The sequence below is a fragment of the Macaca thibetana genome, chromosome 9, assembly GCF_024542745.1.
Source record: "Macaca thibetana thibetana isolate TM-01 chromosome 9, ASM2454274v1, whole genome shotgun sequence".
Classification (NCBI taxonomy): domain Eukaryota; kingdom Metazoa; phylum Chordata; class Mammalia; order Primates; family Cercopithecidae; genus Macaca; species Macaca thibetana.
This window is the reverse complement of record NC_065586.1, coordinates 49,555,327-49,582,488: the sequence shown is the minus strand read 5'-3', so window position 1 is coordinate 49,582,488 and position 27,162 is coordinate 49,555,327. Positions and strand designations below refer to the sequence as shown.

Genomic DNA, 27,162 nt, shown 5'->3' with positions numbered 1-27,162 from the left:
CAACCTCCCCAGGCACACTGAGCCCACAGCTGAGCTAGTAACATCAGAGCACACTGCTGTGGGGCGGGACTCTCAATTTCCAGCCAGGGGAGGACATCCTGGCCCAGACCTGCAGAGGAGAGTCTTCAGGACCTCACCTGGACTGGGACAGTACCTGACGGAATTGTATCCAGAGACAGTATGTCCAGTACACAGTTGACACATCCAGGCCTACTCAGAAACCCTGACCCTATTCCGTCAAGCTCAGTACCAAACTCTGCCTTGGGCCAGGACTTCCTTATCATGAGCAATCACTTTGTTGAAACTTTGGACAGAGCAGCTCAGGATGCCAACACACCAGGACAGAGGTCAGTCTGTCAAATGGTCTCACCGTCACTGTCTCAGACTGCTGAGGCAGAAGCAGGGCACTAGAGACCTACTGCGACTGTCTACCTGACTTGCTCCCTCCTCATATTGTCAGGAAATGAGCCTGAATCGCAGGCACCTGCTGCTCACCACATCCTCAGTACCAGATGGAGCCTGGAAGGCACCTGGCCCAACTGCTGTCAGTGCAGGTATGCACGTGTGTCTATGTGTGGAGATAAGACGTGAGTGGATTCACACATTGTTGGATATGTGTGTATGTGTGTACAAATGGGACTATGACTCGTGTGTATGTTTGTGGGCAGCTGTGTGAATTTGTGTCTATGCACACGGGCAAGGGACTTTGGGTTGGCACACTCAGGTAGATCAGATAAAGGCAAAGACATGGATGTACACGTGAGCCTGAGTTGGCATGTTGGCAGACTTAGAACACACGCGTGCCCAGGCTAACAGCTGACACGTGCTTTCTTGCTTATCAATAGCTGGAGCAGAGGAAGAGGTCCATCCACCAGAGGAAGAGCTGTCAGAAGTTGACTTTAAGATGACACTATGTGGTACTGCACTGCAGGTACCATGGCAGGGAGGTCCCAGGAGACGGGGAGCTCACCACCCTTCAGGGGTGATGGGCATTTGCAAGACAGGGTGACTGGTGTCCCTGAGGCTGCCCAGGCTCTGTAGGTGACAGCCAAGTCCCATGTCTCATGACAGATGAGTCCTACTGAGCCTTGACAAACCAAGACCCTCCACACTGCAAGGTCAAGATCAGGGTCCATGGTGAGAATCACCATAAAGAGCTGCTGTTTTCCCAGGTCCTTAGGTGATTTGAGGACAGGGTTGTATCTAGGGTGACCGCCAAATACCGGGTTACCCTAGGCTTTGCTGGTTTTAGCATTGAAAGTCCTGCATCCCTGGAAACCCTCAGTCCCAGGCGAACTTGGGCAGCTGGTCACGTTAGCAGATCTAAACCCAGTACAGCTGAAAGAAGCAGCAGGAGCTGGAGTGGGGGGTGTGGAGGGTCTTTCTCAGAAAAGAAGAGAAGTCAGATGTAATGGTGCTGCCTGTATTCCCAGCTGCTCAGGAGGCGGAGGCGGGAGAGTCTTTTGATCCTAGGAGTTCAGGGCCAGCCTGAACCCCATCTCTAAGAAGAAAGAAGAAGAAAATACAAAGCAAAATACAAAACTGGAACTCTGGAAGGAATGTGTGATGTGTAAGTGAGAGGCCCAGAAGCTGAAGCTTCAGTAGCTTCAAGATCATCTACTTCTGCCATGAAAAGGGTTTGAACTGGGCAGGCACAGTGGCTCATGCCTGTAATCCCAGCACTTTGGGAGGCCCAGGTGAGTGGATCACCTGAGGTCAGGAGTTTAAGACCAGCCTGGCCAACATGGTGAAACCCTATCTCTACTATTTTTTTTTTTTTTTTTTTTTTTTTTTTTTTTTGAGACAGAGTCTTGCTCTGTCGCCCAGGCTGGGGTGCAGTGGCCGGATCTCAGCTCATTGCAAGCTCCGCCTCCCGGGTTTAGACCATTCTCCTGCCTCAGCCTCCCGAGTAGCTGGGACTACAGGCGCCCGCCACCTCGCCCGGCTAGTTTTTTGTATTTTTTAGTAGAGACGGGGGTTTCACCGTGTTAGCCAGGATGGTCTCGATCTCCTGACCTCGTGATCCGCCCGTCTCGGCCTCCCAAAGTGCTGGGATTACAGGATTGAGCCACCGCACCCGGCCCTATCTCTACTATTAAAAAAAAAAAAAAGAAAAACAATTTGTTGGGCATGGTGGCATGCATCTTGTAATGCCAACTACTTGAGAGGCTGAGGCAGGAGAATCACTTGAACCCAGGAGACGGAGGTTGCAGTGAGCCGAGATCGTGCCATTGCACTCCAGCCTGGGTGACCGAGTGAGACTCCGACTCAAAAAAAAAAAAAAAAAAAAAAGAGTTTGAACTTTGGAGCCAACCCAAACTGTATGTGAATCCATGAGTCCAAGCTCTGCACCTCAGAGAGGGAAAGTCACTTGCTTGGACTCACACAGCCAATGAGAACATCTCCTTCCTCTGTAAAGCAGACAAAATCACATTGGGAGAGTGGTGCGGGTCAAATAAGATAATATGGGAGAATGTGCGTAGGCGCGTATGGCGTGTAGGCTAGTCCTTCCCCTTCCCTCTCCAGTGCATGGCTGTTGACAGAGGGAATGGAGGAGAGAGAAATCAACAGCCCTAGATTGGTGAGGAGCAGGGCTAACAGGACCCAGGGAAAGCTGGCTCTTCTCAGCACACCGGGACATCTTGGCTCTGCCTCTGGCTCCTGGGAAATCCACAGCAAGCCTAAGTCTTCACATCCCTATATCGGACTTGCAGAATACTTGCCTTAGCTTTGTCCCAGCACTTTGTGAAGCAGATTCAGAAATGTCTGTGCAATTTAAAGTGTGTCTTTTCAGCAAAAGAGCCAAGCCCGAGGAGACTCAACAAGGGTTTTGGCCAATTAGGCCTGAGAACTGCTGCACATTCTAAGACCATTGATTCATCTTCCTTCTTCTCTGCAAATCCCTGACCCTTGCTCACAGTAGATCAGGTAGGGCTAGACCAAGGGATGGGGGGGTGCTCTGTTCCCTCAAAGGCCCCTGGCAGGGAGAGGGGGAAATGCTGAGACCTCAGCTGTGGAGACCTCTCCCAGGATCCCAGGAGCACACAGAAGAGGGGTCTCCTCTATCTGAGAACACAGCCACCCAAGGGCATCCTGGGAAGTGACCTGGCTTGGGCTTGAAGTGACCACCCTGCACCCCCCCATAAATGGCCCAACCAAGAGAAGGAGGACAGGCTGCATTTCCAAGCACCCTCCAGTGTCAGAGCAGGAGAATGAGGGTCTAGCCCAGGGAGTTTTACCAGCAGCCAAAAAGCTTCCTGGGCTTACCTGTGTCTTCAAGTTATCAGCATCCAGGACCCCAATAGTGCCTTGCTTTGTGTAAATATCCTCCAGGAATGAGATCTCACGCCTCTCAGGCAGTTCAGATCTACTTTGGCCAGCTCTGTGCAAGTCTGTCCTAAGATGGGGCTTGACTCTGCCTTCAGGCCCTTCACTCTTCCTTGGAAGGTTTGAAGAGTGGGTCAGCTGCCCCTTCATGGTCCCAGACTGGGCACTGACTGGGGATGGGGAGCAGAACTGCCTCTCACCCTGGTGGAGACTCGAGGGTCCTCCCTGCTGCCCACCACACAGATCAGACCCTTTGGGAGAGGTGGTCCAGCCTCGGGAACACAGCAGGAATGGGTTGAGATCACAGAGAGGGGGTCCTGATAACCCCTCACCATCTGCTGCCCACTCATCACCCTTTCTCTTTGCTTTGGTCTCACGCCGCTCATGGAACCTGCTTAGACTGCTAAGGCAAGGCCCTCCCGGCCGCTCCACTAACTTTTCTTCTGGAATGCTTAGCTCAGAGAGGATGGCTAAGCCCCTGAAAGTCACAGAGGAAGTTCATGAGAAAAGAAAACTCCCATGAAGCCCAAGCCCCACCAGGACTTAGGGACCCTGGGAAAGCCCAATTTTCGAGCGCCCTCCTCAGGACAACTTGGGGGAAAGACACTCCACTCCTCCACGGTGTCCTGTCCTGCACTGGGGACCCCGCCAAGGGGGCGTGGTGGGCGGGGAGTCCTCTTGTCACGCCCTCCTGCCCCCGCCCGCGGTTGGGAGCCTGTCTCTCCGCTCTGCACCGCTAATTGGTCTTGTCAGGTGGCCGGCAGGAGCAGATCCGAGCCGTGTCATCCTCTTAGCGCCCTCACACCACCCGCCGCTCCTACCCCACGCCCCCACCCGCCGCGGCTGCAGTCGCCGCTACCTCCATTGTGTTCTCTGCCCTCCCCGCGGGCCCAGGGCATGCTCTGTGCCCCTGCGCCGGGCCTCGGCGGCGGCAGGAGACACTCCGCGCCGGCGGAGACATGAGGCGTGGCCGGTGGGCCGCCCTGGCCCTGGGGCTGCTGCGCCTCTGCCTGGGTGAGTGGCCGCTGGGCCCCGCTGGCCGCGTGGATGGCAAGGGAGGTGGGCGCCGGCGTCACCCAGGTGGCCACAGGGTCATGGTCCTGGACCACTTCCAGAGTGGGACTCGGGCTGGTGGACTGGAGCGGAGAAATCCTTCCGTCTTCCTGGCCCATTCGGTAGTGGGGAGTGGGGTAGCGCAGTAGTGGGGAGCTCCAGGGCGCTTCTCCAGAGCCGGCATCCTAGATCCCCAGGGTTTGGCGTCCGGACCCCAGCTGCTCTCCGCTTGCTGGGAAGCAGAGCTGTAGGCTTGGTGGCAGCTCCAATACTGCGTGGGGCAGGGGATAGTGCCCCGACTCGCGGCGTGACCTTGGCTAGGGCACTGCCCCTCTCTGAGCGCGGGTGCAATCTGCCCATTGATGAAGGAGGGGTTGGATATAGAGCCCACATGCTAGTGTCCCTGACAAGCCCGAGCCCACCGGAGGTGGAGTGGGGGTCAGGGGCATCCCCTGGGCGGCGCCCCAGGGGGGTCCCTCGGTGCACTTGGGTTGGGGAGGCGGAGCGCCCTCCTGCCCAGTAGCGGGACCTGACGCGGGACCGAGCTGGTGTGAAGCTCCCTCCTGGTGTCTGGGTGTCCGTTGTCTGGGTGTCCGTCTGTTCTGTGTTCTTTTCCCAGCTCAGGCCAATTTCGCCCCGCACTTCTTCGACAACGGGGTCGGCAGCACCAACGGAAACATGGCTTTGTTCAGCCTCCCAGAGGACACCCCTGTAGGTGAGTAGCCCTGGCGCCGGCTCCCGATAGGTCTCTCTGAAGGGTGACTCGCATTCCCCTGGACGCAGGGACCAAGCCCGTGATTCACCCAAGCCTATATATGTGCCCAGCGCCAAGTTGCTGCGCAAGGCCGGGGGCTCCTGGTTTTTCTCCGAATTCCCCTAGGCAATGGCGGGAAAGAAGGTCATTGCTGCCATGGCGACTTAAGCCTGGCCAGTCCTGGAGACCAGGGCTCCCGCCCACAGACAGGGTCGCCCTGCGAGGCAGGCCTCTGTAGGAAGTAGGTGATAAGGTGCTGCCCCTTATGGCTGTGTGAACTTGAACAAATGTATTTACCTCCCTGAGCCCCAGGTCTCTAGGCTTTAAAACGGCCGAAGAACATCCAACTTGCTGAGATCTGCAGAGAGAGGGGAGGAGAAAGGGGAGATTTCTCACTCCCTCTCCCTCACTTTGTGGGCATTGGGAACCCCGGGAAAATGGAGAGCAGAGCAAAGCAGGCATCTGGCTCAGAAATCCCTGCAGAACCAGGTCCAGGCATCGGGGACAGTGCTGCACTGTGGGTCACCCCTCCTGCCTTAATGGCTGCCTTATGGCCTCTTAAAGGCCTTCATTCCCCTTCCCTATACCCAGGAGTCCCTCAACCTTGGATCCTGAGAGCAGAGTTATTACCAGGCAGGGCAGAACACAGGCACTACAGTTAGGCACAGCAGACCTGCACCTGCTCTGTAACCCGTGTTACAGATTACAATCTGGAAAGTGGCTGATCATCACATCCAACCGCTGTGAAGAATAAACATACAAAGAGGCAAGCAGCCAGCAGGGGTGAGGCCAGCGATGAGCACCCAGTTCAGGGCAGTACCTTTGGCACTGAGTTGAATTGTCACTTTATAAACAGCTGAATCGTTGGTCCTGAGCAGCTGCCACTTTTAGGAAAAAGTTGGGTCTCAGATTCTATGTCTCTCCACTGTGTTTCCTTCCAGGCTCTCATGTATACACCCTGAACGGGACAGACCCAGAGGGAGACCCCATCTCCTACCACATCAGCTTTGACCCCAGCGCTAGAAGTGTCTTTTCTGTTGACCCCACTTTTGGAAACATCACCCTGGTTGAAGAGCTGGACAGAGAGGTATGGGGAGGTGTGGGAAGTGCTGCAGGGCCGCTGCCTGTAGATAGACCTCAGTGGGCTGAAGCTCCCCTAGAGCACTTTGGTTAGAACCTCTCCGTAGAGTAGGGGGATGAGGGGGCACACCCCAGGCACATCCAGTCTGTGAGATCTCTGGGCCTCTTCCCATCAGCAGAGTGGGCTTTACTTTCACACTCCTCGTTCACACAGAGTGAAGAGTGGGCTGCTTTAATGAGCACCTGCCAGTCCTGCTAATCTTTTAAACATGTTCCATTAAAAATAAATCTGTTTGCCCTCACCAAGTGACTTTTCAAGCCTGTCCTGGGAGAGGTGCTATGCTGCACAGGAACTCAGAGCAGGTCAAGGCTGAAAAGGGTGGTTGGGAGTGAGTCTGAGTTCGGCAGGGCTCCTTCGCTCTACACATTCGTGAACTTGCAGGCGACAGGGCATGGCCTTTTTCAGACCGTACAGCAGCCTAGTGTGTGGCTAACTGGACCTCAGCTGTGGGGATGCTGCCAGTTCTGGTGACAGCCTCCATTAGCTGCAGGCCAGCGTAGAGAAAGGAAAGGGAGGTCTCAGGGACTGCTGTGGGGACACAGCAGTGGAGCCTGACTGTGCTGCCAGTACCCCACTCCCTGGCACCCGCAGGATCTGGCAACCTCCGATACCCCACCCCACTGAGGCCTCACTATATCCTGGGGAAGCACTGAGCCACCATGGATGTGAGCCTCTGCAGAGACCTGGAATGTGGAGAGGTGTGGAGAGAGAAGGGGAGAAAAGGGAAAAGAAAGAGGAAAAGTCTTTATGGGACCTTGAGCACACTAAGGTCGGCGTCTCGCCTCACTGTGGCAGGAGAGTATTTTCTGTTGGAGCCCCAACAGACCCTCTGGGTCTCTGAGTTTATAAGAACCCCGGACACAAAAGTCCCAAAATAAGGCCTCAAGCATGGGGGGAGGCAGCTTTCTACTCTGCCAGGCATGCTGTCGCCACCACTCACCCTGCTCCAGGGATCCACTGGCACGCCCAGGCCTCCTCTGATGGGTGCGTGGGGCAGGCAGAGCTCCACCCAGCCACGGGGGTCCGGTGGTGTGTCAGACCCCTGGACACTCACTCAGTCCCTGTGCTTCACAGAGGGAAGATGAGATTGAAGCCATCATCAGCATTTCTGACGGCCTGAATCTGGTGAGTGCATGCCCAAGGCAGTCCCTGGCAGCCTGCAGTATTCAGGCCTGAGAAGGGTAAGGCTAGCATGATTCCTCCCCAAGCCTTCGTGGGGGCTTTTCTGCAAGTTTAAGCCAGGGCCCCGCAAGACTTGCCCAAAGTGCCCGCAGGAGAGGGCTGCAGCAAGGCCAGAGAGGAAGGAAGGAAAAGAAGGAATGGAGAGATCAGGCTCTCCGAGCTGAGCTTCTGATGTGTCTAACCCACATTCCACAGCATCTCCTCAAACTTGCCCTCCCCATCTGCCTCCCTGACCCAGGTCTTGGCCTCCTGCTCAGTCACCTGAGCTGAACACCCCACAGCAACCACTTTCTCTCAGCGATCATCAGTGCTCCCTGGATAACTCAACAAACCCCAGGGGCTCACTGGCCTCCAGGCTCCCCAACCCCAATTGCCTGAAGTTGTCACTACAGAACAGAGTCAGATCTGCCCACTCTGAGGCTCAGAAAGCACTAACAGCTGGCCTCTGCCACTGGCAGGATGAAAACCAAGTTTCGGTCTGGCGTTCCGGGATTCCCCGTTGGGCACCATCTGCCTCGCTGCCTTTTCCCTCACATCCACCCCACCCAGGCCATAATCTAGCCATAAATCTACTTCCATCCTCTCAGCTCACCATGCATTTCACTCCTCTTTGCCTTTGCACATGCAACCCCTTCTTCCCGGCACACCTTTCTACCTCTTTCCTTCTGGCAAACCTGTCTCATAGACTAATTCTCACTCCTCTGAGAAGCCCACCTGCTCTCTGCCACCACAGCCCAGGAACTCTCAACCCCATTGGACGCATTTCCGCAGGCCATGTGTGTGCGCTGGTGCAGTGCAGGGGCCCCGCCCTCTGTGCCTGGCATACTGCTGCTATCACCTTGAGGAGATCATAACGTATCTTTTTAATATGCTGATCTTTGCCCTGATATCCCAGCCACCATGACTACTGCAAAATAATACACCATTAGACTGTCTCCTGCCTTCAGGATGAAACACAATGTTTGGCACTAAGAGGCTGCTTAATGTTTATTGCATTAATGAATAAAAGAAGGAAGGGAGGGAGAGAGAGAAAGGAGGGATGGGCAGGGATGTGTACCTTGGAGTGTTAGAGGTCACTATCCATTCAGCCCTCAGAAGGTCTCATTGCGCTGGCTCTTGACCCCTCTGCCCCTTCTCAGGTGGCCGAAAAAGTCGTGATCCTGGTGACCGATGCCAATGACGAGGCGCCCAGGTTCATCCAGGAGCCTTATGTTGCCCTGGTTCCTGAGGTGAGTGAGTAGCTGCTAGAGGGGCCAATGGTCCCACCCAGGCCCATAGCCTACCCCTGGGGCTGCTCTGTGGCCTGGCCATGGCTCACTGCCCTGTGGAGAACCTCTCTGTCACCACCTACTCCCTCCCACATTCGCTTTTATTCCAAAGGCATGTTCATTTACTTTTTTCCATTATAGTCATAATACATGTTCAGTGTAGACTTGTGAAATATGTAGAAAAGTAAGAGAAATGAGAGTTTCCAAAGTCACCCTCACTTTCTCCAACTTGAGACATTGTTAAATTTTGGTGTATTTCCTTCTAGTCTTTTTGTCATTATAGAGCTTTGTTTTGTTCTGTTTTGTTTTGTTTTGTTTTTCTGTTTGTTTGGCATAGTTGTGATTATACTAAACATATGCTTTCTATAACCTATTTGCACTTAAGTTATAATGTAAGCATTTTCCTCATTAATTGTAAAGTTTGGGCAGCTATTGTTTTATTTTATTTTTTATTTTATTTTATTTTATTTTTTTTTTTTTTTTGAGACGGAGTCTCGCTGTGTCTCCCAGGCTGGAGTGCAGTGGTGTGATCTCGGCTCACTGCAAGCTCCACCTCCCGGGTTCACGCCATTCTCCCGCCTCAGCCTCCCAAGTAGCTGAGACTACAGGCGCCCGCCACCACGCCCGGCTAGTTTTTTGTATTTTTAGTAAAGACGGGGTTTCACCATGTTAGCCAGGATAGTCTCGATCTCCTGACCTCGTGATCCACTCGCCTCGGCCTCCCAAAGTGCTGGGATTACAGGCTTGAGCCACCGCGCCCGGCCAGCTATTGTTTTAATAGCTTCCATCAAGTGAATGGTCTATCATTTACAGAATCATTCCCTGATGTTTGGATATTTAAGGTGCTCTAAATTTTGCTGTCATGGACACATCAACTTCTGAGCATCAATTTTGTTTTTCATTAATTAGGATTCTTTCCTTAAGATACAGTTCAGGATCTGAAATTACTGCATCAAAAGCACACATGCCCATAGGGTGTTGCCAGACTGCTTTTCCAGAAGGCACCTGTTTTCTCCTTCCCTGCAATGGGAGGGTTTTTCTCCCCTGCCCCTTGATAACACTGAATTCTCAAAGTTTAAAATGTTTGCTAATTCAGGCCAGGCGCAGTGGCTCACACCTGTAATCCCAGCACTTTGGGAGGCCGAGATGGACAGATACCCTGAGGTCAGAAGTTTGAGACCAGCCTGGCCAACATAGTGAAACCCTGTCTCTACTAAACATACAAAATTAGCCTGGCATGGTGGCGGGCACCTGTAATCCCAGCTACTCAGAAGGCTGAGGCAGGAGAATCGCTTGAACCCAGGAGGGAGAGGTTGCAGTGAGCCAAGATCACACCACTGCACTCCAACCTGGGTAACAAAAGCAAAGCTCCGTCCAAAAAAAAAAAAAAAGTTTGCTAATTCAATAGGAGAAAGATATCTCATTCTTGCTCTAAAACGTAGGTACATGGTCCCTGGTGATCCTAAATATGTCTGTGGTTATGAACCATCTCCTCCTTTTTGAATTGCTGTTTCATAGGTAGAACCTTTATCTGTTTGGGGTCTTGGTGTTTTCTTCTCCCTCTCTCCTTGAGTGCATCTCCCAGCCCCTCACCAAGTCTTTTTGCTCAAATTTCCCTTCCCTCTTTCCTGCACCTCCTCTGAGCCCCAGCCCCCATTAGGTGCTCACACACTTAAAAAAATTTTTTTTTATTATTATACTTTAAGTTCTAGGGTACATGTGCACAACGTGCAGGTTTGTTACCTATGTGTACATGTGCCATGTTGGTGTGCTGCACCCATTAACTTATCGTTTACATTAGGTATATCTCCTAATGCTATCCCTCCCCTCCCCCCACCCTACAACAGGCCCCAGTGTGTGATGTTTCCTTTCCTGTGTCCAAGTGTTCTCATTGTTCACTTCCCACCTATGCGTGAGAACATGCAGTGTTTGGTTTTCTGTCCTTGTAATAGTTTGCTGAGAATGATGGTTTCCAGCTTCATCCATGCCCCTACAAAGGACGTGAACTCATCCTTTTTTATGGATGCATAGTATTCCATGGTGTGTATGTGCCACATTTTCTTTATCCAGTCTATCATTAATGGGCATTTGGGTTGGTTCCAAGTCTTTGCTATTGTGAATAGTGCTGCAATAAACACACGTGGCTCACACACTTTATCCTCAATTGTTCGCCTCTTTTTGGTGCTTCACTCCCCTGACCCCACTGCTGCATGCCTCTATGCGTCTGTCCCCCTGAGAATGCTGTCACTGTCTCTGACCCTCCCCTGTGGCTGTGACCCCCTTAGGACATACCTGCTGGGAGCAGCATCTTTAAGGTCCATGCAGTGGACAGGGACACAGGCTCTGGAGGGAGTGTCACCTACTTCCTGCAGGTAAGGCGGGACACACAGGACCTAACCTGGGGCTGGGCCAGAGGGGACTCCCGGGTGGCCCCTACCTCCATCACCCAGGCGCTTAGGTCAGTGCCTCTACGATTCCCGAGGAGCACACGAAGGGGTGGCATGGGCTGTAGGGGATGTGAGAGGGACAGAAGCCTTCTTCCCCTGATGGGCCCATCGTGGCTTTCTCTAAGTCAGTCTGTCCCCTCCTTCTTCCCACATCCCCAGGACCCTCAGCCCTCCACATCCCCAGCCCTTTCCCCAGGGACTGCCACATGGGTGGAGAACCCCGTGTAGGCCCAGAATGGTCAATAGAAAAAAAGAGCAGAAGAGACAACACTCAAAAGAGGCAGAGCTCTGATGCCCCTAACAACACAGGCCCAGAAGTCCCCTGGACTGCACGGGTGCTGGAGAGACCCCACCCCTCACCACTCACGTGACCTTCAGCGCATTATCTAACTCTCCCAGCTCAGTTTCCTCATGTTTCACAGGGGAGAGATAAGCACACATCCTTGTTGCATTGTTGTGAAGACTACATACGTGTAAAGCCCCCACTAACAGCACCTGGCACAAGCGCCCGACACTACCCAGCCAGAAGGGCCCCCAGGGACCCCACCAGAGGCTGGTGCTCCCTGCCAGCCTCCTTCAGGCTGCACACCCTCTCCCCCGATGCCAGGCTGCTTGGGACTGCCCCACAGTCACTTGCTTGGTGTAGGGTTTGAAGGCCCCAGCGTTTCTCTCCTTCACTGTGACTTTTAATCCCTGGCTCCCTCCAGGTTAGATCACTCTGCAGACGTTGCCACCTGCTGGACCCTCCAGGCCAGAGCTTAGCCCAAAGCTTAGACAAAGAAAATTTGTTTTCCAGCTGAGCAGGAACAAAAGCAAAGGCCCAAAAGGGAACGTTGTGTTTTTGACTGAGGGTGTGGAAGGGAAAGCCCCAAGTCCTATGAAGGAGAACCTGGGACCAGAAAAGCTGAGCACTCTGAAGCAGGAACCTCAGCCCTGAGGCCCTGTGACAAGGGGCTGTGAGGACTCCCTTCAGAAAGCAGAGTGGGCATTCCTGGGGCTGGCCTGAGCTCTTGCTGAGGTCCAGCTGGCCCCTAATTCTTATAGAACCTGCACTCCCCATTTGCTGTGGACCGTCACAGCGGTGTGCTGCGCCTCCAGGCTGGGGCCACTCTGGACTACGAGAGGTCCCGGACGCACTACGTCACCGTGGTCGCCAAGGTAACACAGTAGGACAGGGGAGCATCCAGTCTCTCCTCAGCCCTTGGGTTGGAACGGAGTTAGGCTCTGCAGGGGAGTGGGGGCAGTTTGGAAAGCAGGAGACATGATGGGCGTGGGAAAATAGGGAGCAGCTGCTCGGAATCTTTCCTGCCTGGACATATTCTCCAGGGAGGCTGGGATCTGTGGGCTGCGGGACGGCATATGCCTCGTCAAACCTAACAGGCCAGGATCCCCTAGGTAAGACCAGGTGGGATGTCCAAGAGAATGGTGTCCCCCTCACATCCTCAACAACATGGCCTCCAGGCACCTCCATCTTGCTGGCCAGGCTTGCTTACCCACCTCCTCCTCTCTGTGTGCCCAGTCACCCCTTCTGAGCCTCAGTTTCCTCATCTGCCCAGCCGTGAAGCTCAACTAAGTTCCTCATATTTCTGAAGTGGTGGTGTGGGAAACATTGGAAACCAGCAGATGCCCACCAAAGCTTCTTCTCCTGCAAAGAGTGCAAAACCCCACCTGTCCCTCTAGGCCCAGCACTTTCTTTTGCAAGCGGGCCCTTGCTGGTCACAGCCTGGCTTACAGGCCATCCCACTGCAGCCTGTACCCGCAGGCCCGAGTCAGCCTCGCCTGCCCATAGCTGCACGGGCTGGGCTGGGCTGGGTGCACATCTCTGTTATGATGCTCAGTGCAGGGCCCAAGTCTTGCTGTTGTGGGTCCCTGACACTCAGCACAGGCCAAGCACAGAGTAGATCCTCAGGAGGTGCTTGAGGCTTGGTTCCTGGCTGGGAGGGGGAATTTAGCTGTGAATGCCCCCTCGCCTGCCACTCACCTGATATGATTTCTCTGGAGAGAGAACTAACCCCATTTGCAAAGGAATGGTGGCACTTTTACATTCCCAACACTCCCGTGAGAGGAGAAGTATCTCTGGGTGACACAGAAGCAAACAGAAACTTGGAGAGGACAGCTGGCCTCGCAGCCATAAGGGGGTAGGAGCCAGGTTCTCATAGTTTCCGTCCAATTCCACATCCCAATTTGCCTTCACTCTCCGTCTGTGGCCCCCGATTCTTCCGCAGGATGGCGGTGGGAGGCTTCATGGGGCTGATGTGGTGTTCTCAGCCACCACCACGGTCACGGTCAATGTGGAGGACGTTCAGGACACGGCCCCTGTCTTCGTGGGCACACCCTACTATGGCTATGTGTACGAGGACACCCTTCCGGTGGGTGGCTGTGCCCCTCCACCAGCGTCCCCTCCAGATGCCTCCTGCCCTGACCCTTGTGATTTTAGGGACCCCCTGCTGGAGATGGCTGGGCTGGCCTCGGTCACCCTCCTCACACAGAGGCCAGCTCTGGACTCACCCAGCCTCAGGCCATGAACTGGACCTTTTGCTCCCAACTAGACCATGAGCTCCCCGTGGGCAGAGATCAGGCTGGAGCCTGGCCTCACTAAGCCACAGCTTAAGATCTCTGTGCAATTGAATTGCATTCTCAATTTGCATTTGTCTGATTATACTTTACTTTTCTTTTGGAAACGGAGACTCACTCTGTCACTAGGCTGGAGTGCAGTGGCACGATCTGGGCTCACTGCAACCTCTACCTCCTGGGTTCAAGCAATTCTCTTGCCTCAGCCTCCTGAGTAGTTGGGACTACAGGTGCACACTGCCATGCCCAGCTAATTTTTTGTATTTTTAGTAGAGATGGGGTTTCGCCATGTTGGCCAGGTTCGTCTGGAACTCCTGACCTCCGGTGATCCACCCGCCTTGGCCTCCGAAAGTGCTGGGATTACACGCATGAGCCACTGCGCCAGGCCTAGTATTGACTTTATAAAGCAAAAGGAAACACTTTTTGAGGACCCAGTGGTGGAGACAAGCTCAGAGTGAGGGAGAAAGATGCTGGACTGCCCTGGGTGGGGGCTGCAGGGTGGGCCAGGGTGGGTCCAGGCCATCCCACTGAGGAGCTAAAGGGAGAAGGAGGTGCTGAGGGACAGGGCTCAGGGCAGGCTCCAAGGGAGGAGGCAGCACCTGGGCTGGGTTAAGAAGTAGCCTGGAGTTGACCAGAGAGAAGGGCCTGTGTAGGGGGCTTAAGAGGGGACAGCAGGCAGAAGTCAAGCAGGCCTTATACAGCTGGGGCAGCCCTACCCTAAATCCTTCCAGCAGTACCAAAGGCCCACAAGATAAAATCTTAATTCTGGGACCTTGCATTTGCGATCTGGCCTCTCTCCCATCTGTCTTTCCCCTCTCCCCTCATGCACGTCAGGGGTGGGATGAAAGCAAAAGATGGAGAGGGCAGTGAGAGTAAGGCTAGAGAGTAGAGAGCAGTAGAGGCAAGGGCTGAGTGTGATGTGTGGGCCAGAAGTTGGTGCAGGAGGCCTGAGAATCCCTGGGCAGCCCAGTTACTGACCCTTACTGGCAAGGAAGAAGCAGGGGCTCAGGTTATCCCTCCAGCCCTGGAGGCCAGTGGGCGCTTAGAGCCCCTGCAGAGGAGAGGAGGGCCATGCTCCACGGCCACACAGAGGCCTGACTCTTTCCTGGGTGGGGGTAGCACCTCCTTTTCATCACGGGGACATTGTTTGGGGAGGGGAGGGTCCCCATGTTGCCCATCAGGCAGCGGCTGCTCCTATTTCCCCGAGGGCTCGGAGGTACTGAAGGTAGTCGCCATGGATGGAGACCGGGGCAAACCCAATCGAATTCTCTACAGCCTTGCGAATGGTGAGTCTGAGCAGCTTTGGGGGCTGCAACTTTGACTCTCTAGGTGACCTGAACAAGGTTCCCCAACCTCTCTAGATCCCAGCTCCCTCGCCTGTAGGACCAGGAGTACAAGATATACGGAGAGGAAAGGCTGTGCCCAAGACAAGCAAGTGTCTGTGTTGTGTGCTTCGGCCCCTGCCTGTCATGATATCCAACAGCCAGGAGAGCATGGGCCAGGGGCGCTGAGAGCAACATGGAGGTGCTCACCCATGCTCCTCTCCCCCTGGATATTTGCTCCTTGATGGGAATGCATGGCAATATTTCTCACACTTTTTAAGTGGCTATGTATTTTCCTCATTCTTTTTAAATGTTATCCCACAGCATATAGATGAATTAAATGAATCAAATGCAGTGGTGATGTGGCATCTCCCTAGTGCTAGCCCTATATATGGACAAGAAAAATGAAGTTCAGAGAAGCTAAGTAGGCATCCCAAGTTTCCATCATTGTATTTGAACCTGAGCCTGCTAGCTCCACAGTCTGTGCTCTTCCCACAGCTGGGCAGCAACTGAGCCAGATGAGCTGTCCCTGGGCTAGGCCAGGGCATTGCACCTGGTGCCTGGTCCCAGACGTGTGCATGTCTATATGCCCCAGCCTTTCTCTAGGACATGCCTGTGCATACTCACCTTCCAGCAGCTCACATGTGGGCAAACCTGCCAGCCTCCTTTCCCCAGCCTCACAGGACCTCAGCTGCCTTCCCTCCCATCACCACTGCAAACCTTTACCCAGTCCCTTAGCACCCACCCCATCTCCTGCCCGTCCCACTCCACACCCTCCCTCTCCTCTCTTTATTCCCTCCCTCCTATCCCTTCTTTCCCCACTCCCCTTCCATGACCCTGTCTCACTGTTATGTCCTCCTGATTCCTTTCTCTTTTCTTCACACGCACACACACACACAAACACACACGTGCACACATGCACACAGGCACACATATTATTATGCATAAGAGAAGGGATGCAGTATGGAACCTGGGAGCTGGAGAGAATTGAGTTCAAGTCCCAGATCTGCACTAACTGTGTAGCCTTAGACAAGTTACTAAGCCCCTCTGAAACTGTTTCCATGTTGACAAGACACAGATGACAGGATTTCGTTCTATGAAGACTTCGCTAGGCAATGCAGGAGGAGCCTGCGGCATGACTCCCCTGCGCCTCCCTGTGGTCCTGTGCAGAACTTCAGGGTGCATCTCTCTGTGACAGGGAGCGATGGAGCCTTTGAAATTAATGAGACATCTGGAGCCATCTCCATCACTCAGAGCCCGGCCCAGCTGCAGAGAGAGGTGTATGAGCTGCATGTACAGGTACCCTCCCTCTAGCTTTGTCTTCCCTGCCCACCTTTGACCCTGGAAGGCTATAAAGGTGATGAGACCCAGGCCCTCTTTCCTGGCACCCATAGTCTGGGGAGTGGGCTAGATGTTGTTCTAAAAAGCACCTGCGCCAGACATGAACTCACAAACAGGGAGTCACAGAAAGGCAGGAGAAGGTGCAACTGAAGCAGCAATGCCTGAGCGTGGGTGGGATCCTGCAGGTGCATGCTGTCAGAGATTGGCACTGGGTGGGTCAGGGTGGAGTGAAAGCATTCCAAGCCAGGAAAGTGCAGCAAGCCCAGGCTGGAGGGGAGAGCACTGATATATTGGGGGAACAACAAGGAGTCAGGTGAGGCCAGAGCAGAGAAGCATGGGCAGCCTGGAGAAGGAGGAAAGGTGGACTCCCAGGCTGGGGTCAGAGGAGCAAAGGTCCTGAATGGGAGGTATGGATCTGTCGCTAGAGCTGGGCATGTGACCTGTGAAGTCACACAGGGACTATACTTAGGAGGATCCCACACTAAGCTTAATGCTCGCTGTTTGCTGTCTTGGAATTCTTAATAATTTCACCAAGGGACCCTATATTTTTATTTTTCACTGGGCTTGCAAATTATGTAGCTTGTCCTACTCAAGAGCAATAAGGAGCCATTGGAAGGTTTTCAGCAGGATTACAGTCACTTGGAAAGTTCACTTGGCTACTCACCAGACCAGTGGGGTTCCCACATTTGGAGAGTTGGGCCAACCAAGATTTTCAGGATCCACTCCTGGGCATAGGAATTCAGTGTGTTTGGGGCAAACCCAGAAATCTGCATATTATAAGCACCCAGGTAATTCTGGCACCAGTCCCAGCCAGAATTTGAGGACTCTGGTCTCAACTTGGGTTCAGAGGGAACTGGATGAGAGGTAGAGCCATTGGCCAAGGTAACAGAGGAAGAGAGCCTGTGAGGCTGAGGGGAGGTGGGATGGAAGAAAGGGACAAATTGAAAAGTATGCATGAGGCAGATTGCACAGAAAGAGGAAACTGGCGGATCTTGAGGGAAAGGGATGGGAGAGGGGTAGATGAAGCCCAGGTGGTCCCGTGCCATCAGGAGTACAGGACAGCACACAAGTGAAGTAAGTGAGGAAGGATGCATTTGAATGCTTGAGGGACATGCAAGTTCAAACATCGAAACTTGGGCACACAGGTTTGGAATTGTGGGAGAGAATGTCAACCTACAGGTAGCTGTGGAAGGCATGGGAGGGAATAAAAGCACCCAGAGGAAGAAGAAGAGAGAGAACAATCGACCAAGCACAGCTGTGGAAGCTGTGTGAAGAGACTGAGAGTGAGGAGGAGGAGAGGGGCAGGTAAAGGAAACTCACGAGGGATCAGAGAGGTTGAGGAGATGATGTAGAGAGCAGAGTCATATTGCTGCGAGAATAGAGCACTTGAGAAGGAGAAAGAGTAGCAGTGCCAGATGCAGTGTGGAAGTCAGAGTGAAGTATCTGAATGAGGGGTGGGGTGAGAAACAAGAGGGATAGCAGTGAAAGTGTGAAGGAGTGGAGTACAGGGATGGTTATTTTAGGATACATAAGACCAGAGCATGCTTACAGAACAAGGGAAAGGAGGTCTTGAAGAGGTTTGTAGGATATCTGCCACGTGGTTCACAAGGTGCCTATGGGCTGTTGGCCCTAGCTTTGTAGGCTGTATTAGTTATCAGTTGTGTAACTACCCCGAACTTAGCGGCTTAAAACAATACACATTCATGTCTCATAGTTTCTGTGGTTCAAGACTCCAGGCTTAGCTTGGCTGGGTCCTTGGTCTCCAGGACCCTCACATGGTTGCAATCAGATTGTCAGCCAGGACTGGGGTCTCATCTGCAGACTTGACTGGGAAAGGATTGATTTCCATGCCCACCCAATTATTGGCAAAACTCAGTTCCCTGTGGGCTGTTGGACTAAGAGCTTCAGCTCCTTGCTGGCTGTTGGCTAGAGGTCACCATTAGTCTCTGTCAACCACAGCTGCCTGCTTCATCAAAACCGGCAAGAGAGAGTTCACAAGACAGAAATTGCAATCTCTTATCATCTAATCATGAAGTGATAGCTTGCCATCTTTGTCATATGTTATCAGTTAGATCTAAGTTGCTAAGCCAGGACACACTGAAACAGCGGGGATTATACATTCTACAAGGGAGGTAGGACCTGGACCATCTGAAGGGTCCACCTGCCACACAGGCCATAGCCACTTGTGCCCGTCCCAGGTGACTGAGATGAGCCCTGTGGGGAGCCCAGTTGCCCAGGCCACTGTCCCAGTCACCATCAGGATTGTGGACCTCAACAACCACCCGCCAACGTTCTATGGAGAGAGTGGACCCCAAAACAGGTTTGAGCTGTCCATGAATGAGCACCCGCCCCAGGGAGAGATCCTGCGGGGCCTCAAGATCACCGTCAATGACTCGGACCAGGTATGTGGTCCTGCCCCCGACTCTGCTTTCCCACAAACGGTATGGAGCCAGGGTCCCAAAGCTAAGTGGGTCTGCATCAAACTGCCCTGCGTATGTAGCAGGGGCCAGGTGGGCCACAAAATGAATGAAACAGGAAGTTGTAACCAAGGGGGAGAGGAGGGAGAGTAACCAATCAAAGACTATCTGCTTAGCCTAAAGGCACTCACAGTCCATTCAGAAGGAAAAGTCAGATGCAGAAACTCTCTTAATAATATCTCCCAAGGTTAAGGGCGTGTGAAGACTTCTATATAGTATGAATATAAATTTATATCATCATTCATCTTCCTTGTTTCCACTCTCCAAATTCTCTAGGGAGCCAATGCCAAATTCAACTTGCAGCTGGTGGGGCCCAGGGGCATCTTCCGAGTGGTTCCACAGACAGTCCTGAATGAAGCCCAAGTCACGATCATTGTGGAGAACTCAGCTGCCATTGACTTTGAAAAGTCTAAAGTATTAACCTTCAAGGTATTGAATTCACTGCCCTGAATGGGAGGGTCCCAGGAATTCATACCAGCATCTTGGTTCATTCCTGAGGGGGTCTCTTGTTACTCTCTGCCCTTCCTGGCCCTACTCTTTTCTTCTCCAACCCTCTGCCCCTCCTGCAGATTGCTCACAGCCTCAGCCTCACTGAGCTTCCTGGTTTCCACACCACAACCAGCCCCAGGAATGCAGGTGGTGGTGTGGGATCAAAGGATAACTACCAGTATAATTTGCCGTGTTAATAGATTGAATGAACTATTTTATTATCACGATAGATGTTTTATCTTATGCCTTGACATTTGTCATCTCTTCTGATAACAATCTTAGCTGAAAAGGAAAAAAATACTTCTGTGATATCATTTGTAATTACGTAAAATCATAAATGTATTATGAAATGCATATTATATATGAACATTACTTTCCTATTATATTGTATATTATATATGAACATATATAATATGTTAATAGGAAAAGTAAATACTTCATTGACACTATTAAAATTATCTTATTTATAATTATACACATATATGCACACTCTCCTATAGCCTGCATCATGCTTAAAAGTGAAATACTATTATAAAAGCAATCCATGAAATTAGGAAAAAAACACGGATGCCTGCTAACACCACCATTATTTAGCACAATTCCTGAAATAACATTGTTCCTGGATAAGGAAAGGAAATAAGAAGTTCAAACTTTAGAAAGGAGGAGACAAGACAGTCATTATTTGCAGGTGATGATTTCTTGCTTAGAGAATCTGAGAGAAAAGCCAAAAAAAAAAAAAAAAAAAAAAAACCAACTCTTGGAAACTCAGCCACATGGCTGATTACAAAGTTAATGCACAAAATCCAGTAGTTTTCCTACATACAAAAAATAATAAGAAAATATGGGATAAAAATTATCTTTTACAATAACAACCAACACATAAAGTTTATAGTAGTTACCACAAGAAATATGCATCATGCAATGATGAAAAATGCTAAATTTTACAAAGAGGCATAAAGAAAGAGATGTAAAGGCACACCTTGTTTAAAAAGTTCAAATTCTCCTTAGGTTAATAAAGAATTTGGTTGGGCATGGTGGCTCACGCCTGTAATCTCAGCACTTTGGGAGGCTGAGGGGGGCAGATCACTTGAGCCCAAGAGTTCGAGATCAGCCTGGGCAACAAGGCAAAACCCCATCTTTACAAAAACTGCAAAAATTAGCCAGGCATTGTGGCGCATGCCTGTAGTTTCAGCTACTCAGAAGGCTGAGATGGGAGGATGGCTTGAGCCTGGGAGACAGAGGTTGCATGAGCTGAGATAGCACAACTGCACTCCAGCCTAGGCAATAGAGCCAGGACTCGTTTTCTTTGTTTTGTTTTCGAGACAAGAGTCTCACTCTTTCTCCCAGGTTGGAGTGCAGTGGCGCGATATTGGCTCACTGCAACCTCCGCCTCCCAGGTTCAAGTGATTCTTGTGCCTCAGCCTCCTGAGTCACTGGGATTACAGGCACACACCATCATGCCGGCTAATTTTTTGTATTTTTAGTAGAGATGGGGTTTCACCATGTTAGCCAGGCTGGTCTCGAACTCCCGACCTCAGGTGATCCACCTGCCTCAGCTTCCCAGAGTGTTAGGATTACAGGCGTGAGCCACCGTGCCTGACCCGTTTTTTTTGTTTGTTTGTTTTTATTTATTTTTAAAAAGAATTTAGTGTCCCCAATTAACTCTTCCCTGGAATTTCATTTGGACAGGTGGCAACAAGGCTTGACAAAATGAAACTGGTTTTTATATGGGGCAATAAACTTATGAGAATAGTTAAGACAACTGGAACTGGAAAGGATATGCAACTCAGTGGAACAAAATAAACTGACCCCAATACAGATGGGAATGATAAGAAAGCTGGCATTACAAGCCAATTGATGGAGTAGGGGGTGATGCCAGGCCTTAGAGGTGACCCTTGCATGAGTAGCTAGTCGGCAGCTGCGAGGAAGATTGGGAGACATGGCAGATGGATGCCAGATCAGTCCTGAGGAGATGAGGTGGGAAGGCCCTCCACAGGGTGAGTGCCCACCCAGACAAGTCCTCATTTTCCTCCCTTCCCAGCTCCTGGCTGTTGAAGTGAACACCCCGGAGAAGTTCAGTTCCACAGCGGATGTTGTGATCCAGCTCCTGGACACCAATGACAATGTCCCCAAGTTCGACTCCTTCTACTACGTTGCCAGGATTCCTGAGAATGCCCCAGGGGGTTCCAGCGTGGTGGCTGTCACAGTGGGTTGGGAACTGGCCCAGGGACTGGGTGGGATAGGAGGCCTTGTGAAGCCAGACAAATCTGGAAGGTCATTCCAGTTTGAGTGGCAGAGCCCACACTCATTAGCTGTCCTTGGACAAGCTACTTGCCCTCTCTTAGCCTCAGTTTCTTCATCCATACAATGGGTATTACAACACCTCACAGAATGCAATGAGGATATACATGTAAACAATAATTACAGGGCATGGGACCCATCCCCTCTTCCTCATTTATAAAGGAGGGATGAATGTTTTCCAGATCTAAATCTCTTGGCTGTTTCAATACTTAAAGCTTCTTGGAGGAAAGCTAGGACTCCCGGGCAGGTTTCTCCATCAATTTTTCCCCAGTTGGGCAAACCTCAAATCCCCTTGCTTTGTGGTTGAAAGCAACCCTCAGGGCATGGGAGCTGCCAACATACCCTGACAAAGAGGCGAGTGCCACCTGGGGTTCTTTCTCTTCCAGGCTGTGGATCCAGACACAGGACCCTGGGGTGAAGTGAAATATTCCATCTACGGGACTGGGGCAGACCTGTAAGTAGATCCAGAATCCAGGACAGGGACTTGGGCAAGGGGGTTGGAAGGCTGAGGGTGGAGGAGGTCTGTGGCAGAGGCAGGAGGGGCCTGGGAGGGACAGGAGCCTGGGTGAAGAGGAGTGGAGAGAGGCAGTGGAAAGCTGAGGCAGAGGGTGAGGAAGGTCAGGGCCCAGAGCCTCAGGAGCCAGGCAAGCAGGGCTGGCTGGGGAAGGAGCAGGCCATAGGAAGAAAGAAAGACTATAAATGGAGTTGTTAAGCTGGATAGTGACAGATAGGTGAGTGCACGGGTGGATCTACCTCACTTAGACTGCAAGGATAGGAGGGAGCAGGTGGGATACTTTGGAGGAGCTGCATGACACCTCACTGCTGCTTCGGGAGGCAGCTCATTGTTGCAGGCATGTGCGTATATGCACATATGTGTGTATGCGTGCACACCCATGCCTATGTGCTCTGCCTGGCAGCTTCCTGATCCACCCATCCACTGGGCTTATCTACACCCAGCCCTGGGCTAGCCTGGATGCTGAGGCCACTGCCAGGTACAACTTCTATGTGAAGGCAGAGGACATGGAGGGCAAGTACAGCGTAGCTGAGGTGTTTATCACACTGCTGGATGTCAATGACCACCCCCCTCAGTTTGGAAAGAGCGTTCAGAAGAAGACGATGGTGCTAGGGACCCCAGTGAAAATTGAGGTGAGTTTCGGAGGCAGCTGAGCTCCCCTAAAAGCCTGGGTCCAGCAGCTGCAAGAGATACTGGGGCATAAGAATTTCATTGAAGATAAAATTTATTGGCTTCCCACCATGGACAAGGGACTTTAAGACATTTTATGTATCCCCATCCCCACCTCAACACGGAATTCAACTCTGAGAAGGAAGACGTTGCTACTCAATAAATGAAAAAACAGGCCATGTGGATTAAGTGTTTGGCTTGCCTTCACATAGCTGGTCTGCCTGCTTTCGAAAGAGTGGTTTTCTCACTGCACTTTGTCATCTTGCCAATGTGGCAAAAAGGATGAACTCTGAAACCCAGCAGACTTGACTTTGAATCCTGACTCCCTTTCTTATACCTCTGTATCCATGGACAAGCCACTTTGCATCTAAGCTTTCATTTCTGCATCCGTAATCTGGATTCACCAATATTTGCTTCCTAGTCTTGTTCTGAGAATGGAACTGGGTAGCACATGTGTAAGGCCTACGTAGACCCTGGCTTATAGGAGGGCACGCATTCTATTCCTTTCCCAACTCAATCCTCTCAAAATAGGATCAGGACCATTTCCCATCAACCCAGCCAGCCCCATACGACATGCTGATTTAGCCAGTGTACACAAGGATGGTCCCTAAAGCCCAGCTCTGTCTGTCTCTCCCTGTGCACAGGCCATAGATGAGGATGCAGAGGAACCTAACAACCTGGTGGATTATTCCATCACCCATGCAGAGCCGGCCAATGTGTTTGACATCAATGCCCACACGGGGGAGATCTGGCTCAAGAATTCCATCCGCTCCCTGGATGCCCTGCACAACATCACACCTGGAAGGGACTGTATATGGTCCCTAGAGGTGCAGGCCAAGGACCGGGGCTCCCCATCCTTCAGCACCACAGCCTTACTCAAGATTGACATCACAGATGCTGAGGTGAGTACAAAGCCATGGTCAGGAAAAAGGGGTCTGAGGGCCAGCTCCGACCTCTCTGCAACGTGGGCAGACAGAGAAGGACCATCTCCAGGCTTCCTTCAAAAGACACTCAGTGTTATCAAAGGCAGCCTGTGCCATCAAACACAGGCTTTGGAAGGGGGCTGAGCTTCTAGTTTAATACTTATTAATGGTGTGACTTTGGGCTTTGCTAAGCCTCTGTTACCTTTCCTGTGAAACGGAGGTAACGATGGCTTCTTCACATGGGTGTTGAAAAGCAGAGTGAAATCATTATGTGTAGCTCTCAGCTCAGTGTCTGGCAGAAAAGTAGCCACTTAAGAGGTTTCTGATATATCTGGGCAAATGGGCCCCCCAGCCTTTGCCACAATCAAAGGCAGGTGATCTCCTACTATCTCAAGGACAGAGTCCAGCTACAGCAGGAGTTCTGAATCCAAAAGAGGCTGTTCGCATTGCAGTCCGTCTGAGCTTATTGTACTAGAGAGTGGTCTGCACCATGCTGTGTCTGCGTGCATTTTTCTGGAGAGCTGCATGCATCATGCTCTCTCTGGGTCCATTTTCCTGGACAAAAGCCCATAGTGCCTATCAGATTCTCAAAGGGACTCCTGACTCCAGAAAGTTTAAAAACCATTAGGCTTAAGGAAGCACAAGCCTACTCTGTACTCCAAGGACCAGGTGGGAACTGCTGAGTGCAGGGGCTGGCTCTCTCTTTCAGACCCTTTCCCGGAGCCCCATGGCTGCCTTCCTGATACAGACCAAGGACAACCCCATGAAGGCCGTGGGTGTGCTGGCCGGCACCATGGCCACCGTCGTGGCCATCACTGTCCTCATCTCTACCGCCACCTTCTGGCGCAACAAGAAGTCTAACAAGGTCCTGCCAGTGCGGCGGGTGGTCCGCAAGCGGCCCAGCCCTGCGCCCCGCACCATCCGCATCGAGTGGCTCAAGTCCAAGAGCGCCAAAGCCGCTACCAAGTTCATGCTCAAAGAGAAACCTCCCAATGAGAACTGCAACAACAACAGCCCAGAAAGCTCCCTGCCCCCGAGAGCTCCAGCTCTCCCTCCACCACCCAGCGTCGCGCCCAGCACTGGCGCAGCCCACTGGACCGTGCCTACTGTCTCTGGCTCTCTCACCCCCCAGCCGACCCAACCCCCACCAAAACCCAAAACTATGGGAAGCCCCATCCAGTCAACTCTGATCTCTGAGCTCAAGCAAAAGTTTGAGAAGAAGAGTGTGCACAACAAAGCTTACTTCTAGTGCATGCCCTATGGTCCCCACTCTTTCCTACACCCCTGACCCACACCACCCTGCTGCTCAGACAATGCTGCCCTTCCTCTCCTCCTTAAGGTCACCCCTGTTTTTTACAATGGTGTAATCCCCACTGTCCTCATCTCTACCTCCACCTTCTGGCACAACAAGAAGTTGCGCTGTGACAGGGCTCTGGTCAGGGCCTTGGGCAAGACATTGGGCTATAGGATGCAATTGGCAAATACTTCCCCATTACTCAAATCCTTGGCACTGCTACATTGCTCCCCATTCTTCAGGGCTGGGAATTGATGAGAAGACAGCTCTATATGTCTTCTACTCACCAACCCCAGACCTCACAGTCCCTCAGGTCCTACTGGGAGCTCATCATCCTTAGTCAAGCAGCAGGGCCCTGGCCATGTGGAGCAACGTGGACTGGAATCTGGATCCTGATGCCTGCAGCTGACAGCAGAGCAGGAAAAAGAGGCTTAGCATTGTTTCAGGCTGGAGGTCAGCGAACCTCGTGAGCTGTAGGAAAGCAAATGTAGGTAAGGGGAGGGCAAATGTGTGCTGAAAACACACTGACTGCGGGACTGTGCTGGGATGCATTTGGAAAGATAGAGCATTCTGTCTGGGCAGAGACTGTGGTCCCTGGTATGCCCATGTGGGACAAGGGACACAGAGGTGGAAGACGGGCCTTGCCAAGAGTGAGGGCAGATGTCTCCAGCCTGAACTGCCATGAACCCAAAATTGTCAAAGCTGGAGCTATCGAGGTAGCCCTAAAGGCATCTAGAAGAGCATCAGGGCCCCTCTCTGAGGAGCTGCCCCACCGGCCATCCTTGAAGAGACAATTCAGGGCAGTCGATGAATATCAGGGCTGAGATGCGGGGAGACTTCCATTTTTATCCAGCTCTTCTGCTCACATCACGTGACCTTGGGAAAGCTGTTTAAAGTCACTGATCATCTTCTTCCTCATCTGTAAATGAAGAGAGAAAGCCCTGTCTGCCTCACTTGCAGGTCTAGGGTGAGGATTGAAGAAAATGGTGGTGATGAGGGCTTTAACCAAAGAGGCATGAATGCAAAGTATTTTTCTGCAGCCCAGTTCTCTGGGTGCAGCTCTTGCAGAAAGTATTAGGAGCCTCACAGCTACTCTGCCAAGCGCCCCAGCAGGCACTGTGCTGGGCTTAGGAGCTACCACTGGATGATGTCATTGCCGTGACTCACACACCTCTCCTTCCATTCTTCCCTCACCCCATCCCCACTGTGGTCCTGGCCAGCTACTGTCAGAGAGAACCAGAGCTCCAAGTCTCCAGTTTGCCAAGATGAAGAAAATGAGTTCCCAAGAACGGAATGCTTTGCCTGAGGCCACACAACAGGCTGGTAGCAAGGATCTGGTCTAGCCAGGGCAGACCTCATCAGCTTGTGACAACCTTCCCCAGGACAGAAGTCGTACCAGGCCTCTGGGATTAATACAAAGAGGTTGTGCCCTGCTTTAAGGAACCTGCTATCAGGAAATCTAGATGTGTGCACAGAGAGAGAAAAGTAGAACAGTCTGCATTTGACTCCACTCACTAACAACCCCTCTAGAATACAGTGATGATTTTATTTAAAGAGATTGTATGCACATGTGGCTTTCCTGATTTCTGAGTCTATTTGGAGGTGTTACTGAGATGTAACCAGTGTGCAGAATCCTTGCTGGAGTTTCTATAGTCCCTGGCTTGAACGGTATTAAGTAAGAGGTGGACTCTAGCAATCCAGGAGCCCAGAATGAGCAAACAGGTACTTTCCAGCCCGTGTTTCAGGAGAGGGCTGTGCTGGATCATGCTTGGCCTCCACAGGGAATACAGCATCCTTAAAGCTTGCGTGCAATCAACCTCTTTTATAAATGGAAAATAAAGTCTGTTACCCAAAGGCCATGCTGATCCCCTGCTCCCTGCTTTCATTTGTGTTTGCTGACCTGTGGAGACCAGTCTTACTGACACACAGCCAAGCTCAACTTGCTTCCTGGCTCCTTCAGCAGGTGGATCCATTCTTTCACCCCTAGATCTGACTCTAAACAAGGCTGAAAAGTTTTGTCCAAATTGCCATGCATATATCTTGAATAGGACATTTGTGGGCCTTGTCTACTGGACTTTTCTCCCAAACA

The 27,162-nt window shown here is 51.9% G+C and overlaps 2 protein-coding genes across 2 annotated transcripts in view; both read left to right on the top strand.

Moving 5' to 3' along the window:
* Positions 1-27,162, top strand: part of RGR (retinal G protein coupled receptor) — a 282,289-nt gene that overhangs the window by 210,567 nt on the left and 44,560 nt on the right. The gene's annotated exons all lie outside the window — the stretch shown is intronic.
* Positions 4,063-26,930, top strand: CDHR1 (cadherin related family member 1). Its single transcript, XM_050803839.1, has 17 exons — positions 4,063-4,341; positions 5,000-5,095; positions 6,076-6,221; positions 7,350-7,400; positions 8,597-8,686; positions 11,011-11,097; positions 12,217-12,330; positions 13,398-13,541; positions 14,951-15,029; positions 16,264-16,364; positions 18,605-18,808; positions 19,160-19,312; positions 21,414-21,578; positions 22,060-22,127; positions 22,591-22,819; positions 23,501-23,758; positions 24,489-26,930. Exons 1-17 carry the CDS (start codon positions 4,287-4,289, stop codon positions 25,026-25,028), a joined length of 2,580 nt encoding a protein of 859 aa, XP_050659796.1. The 5' UTR covers positions 4,063-4,286; the 3' UTR covers positions 25,029-26,930.

Excerpts from the sequence above, each read along its gene's own strand:
- CDHR1 (XM_050803839.1), top strand. The coding sequence starts at position 4,287 with ATGAGGCGTGGCCGGTGGGCCGCCCTGGCCCTGGGGCTGCTGCGCCTC. Across the intron at positions 8,687-11,010 it reads ATGTTGCCCTGGTTCCTGAG|GACATACCTGCTGGGAGCAG; the intron begins GTGAGTGAGTAG and ends TGACCCCCTTAG. Across the intron at positions 11,098-12,216 it reads GTGTCACCTACTTCCTGCAG|AACCTGCACTCCCCATTTGC; the intron begins GTAAGGCGGGAC and ends TAATTCTTATAG.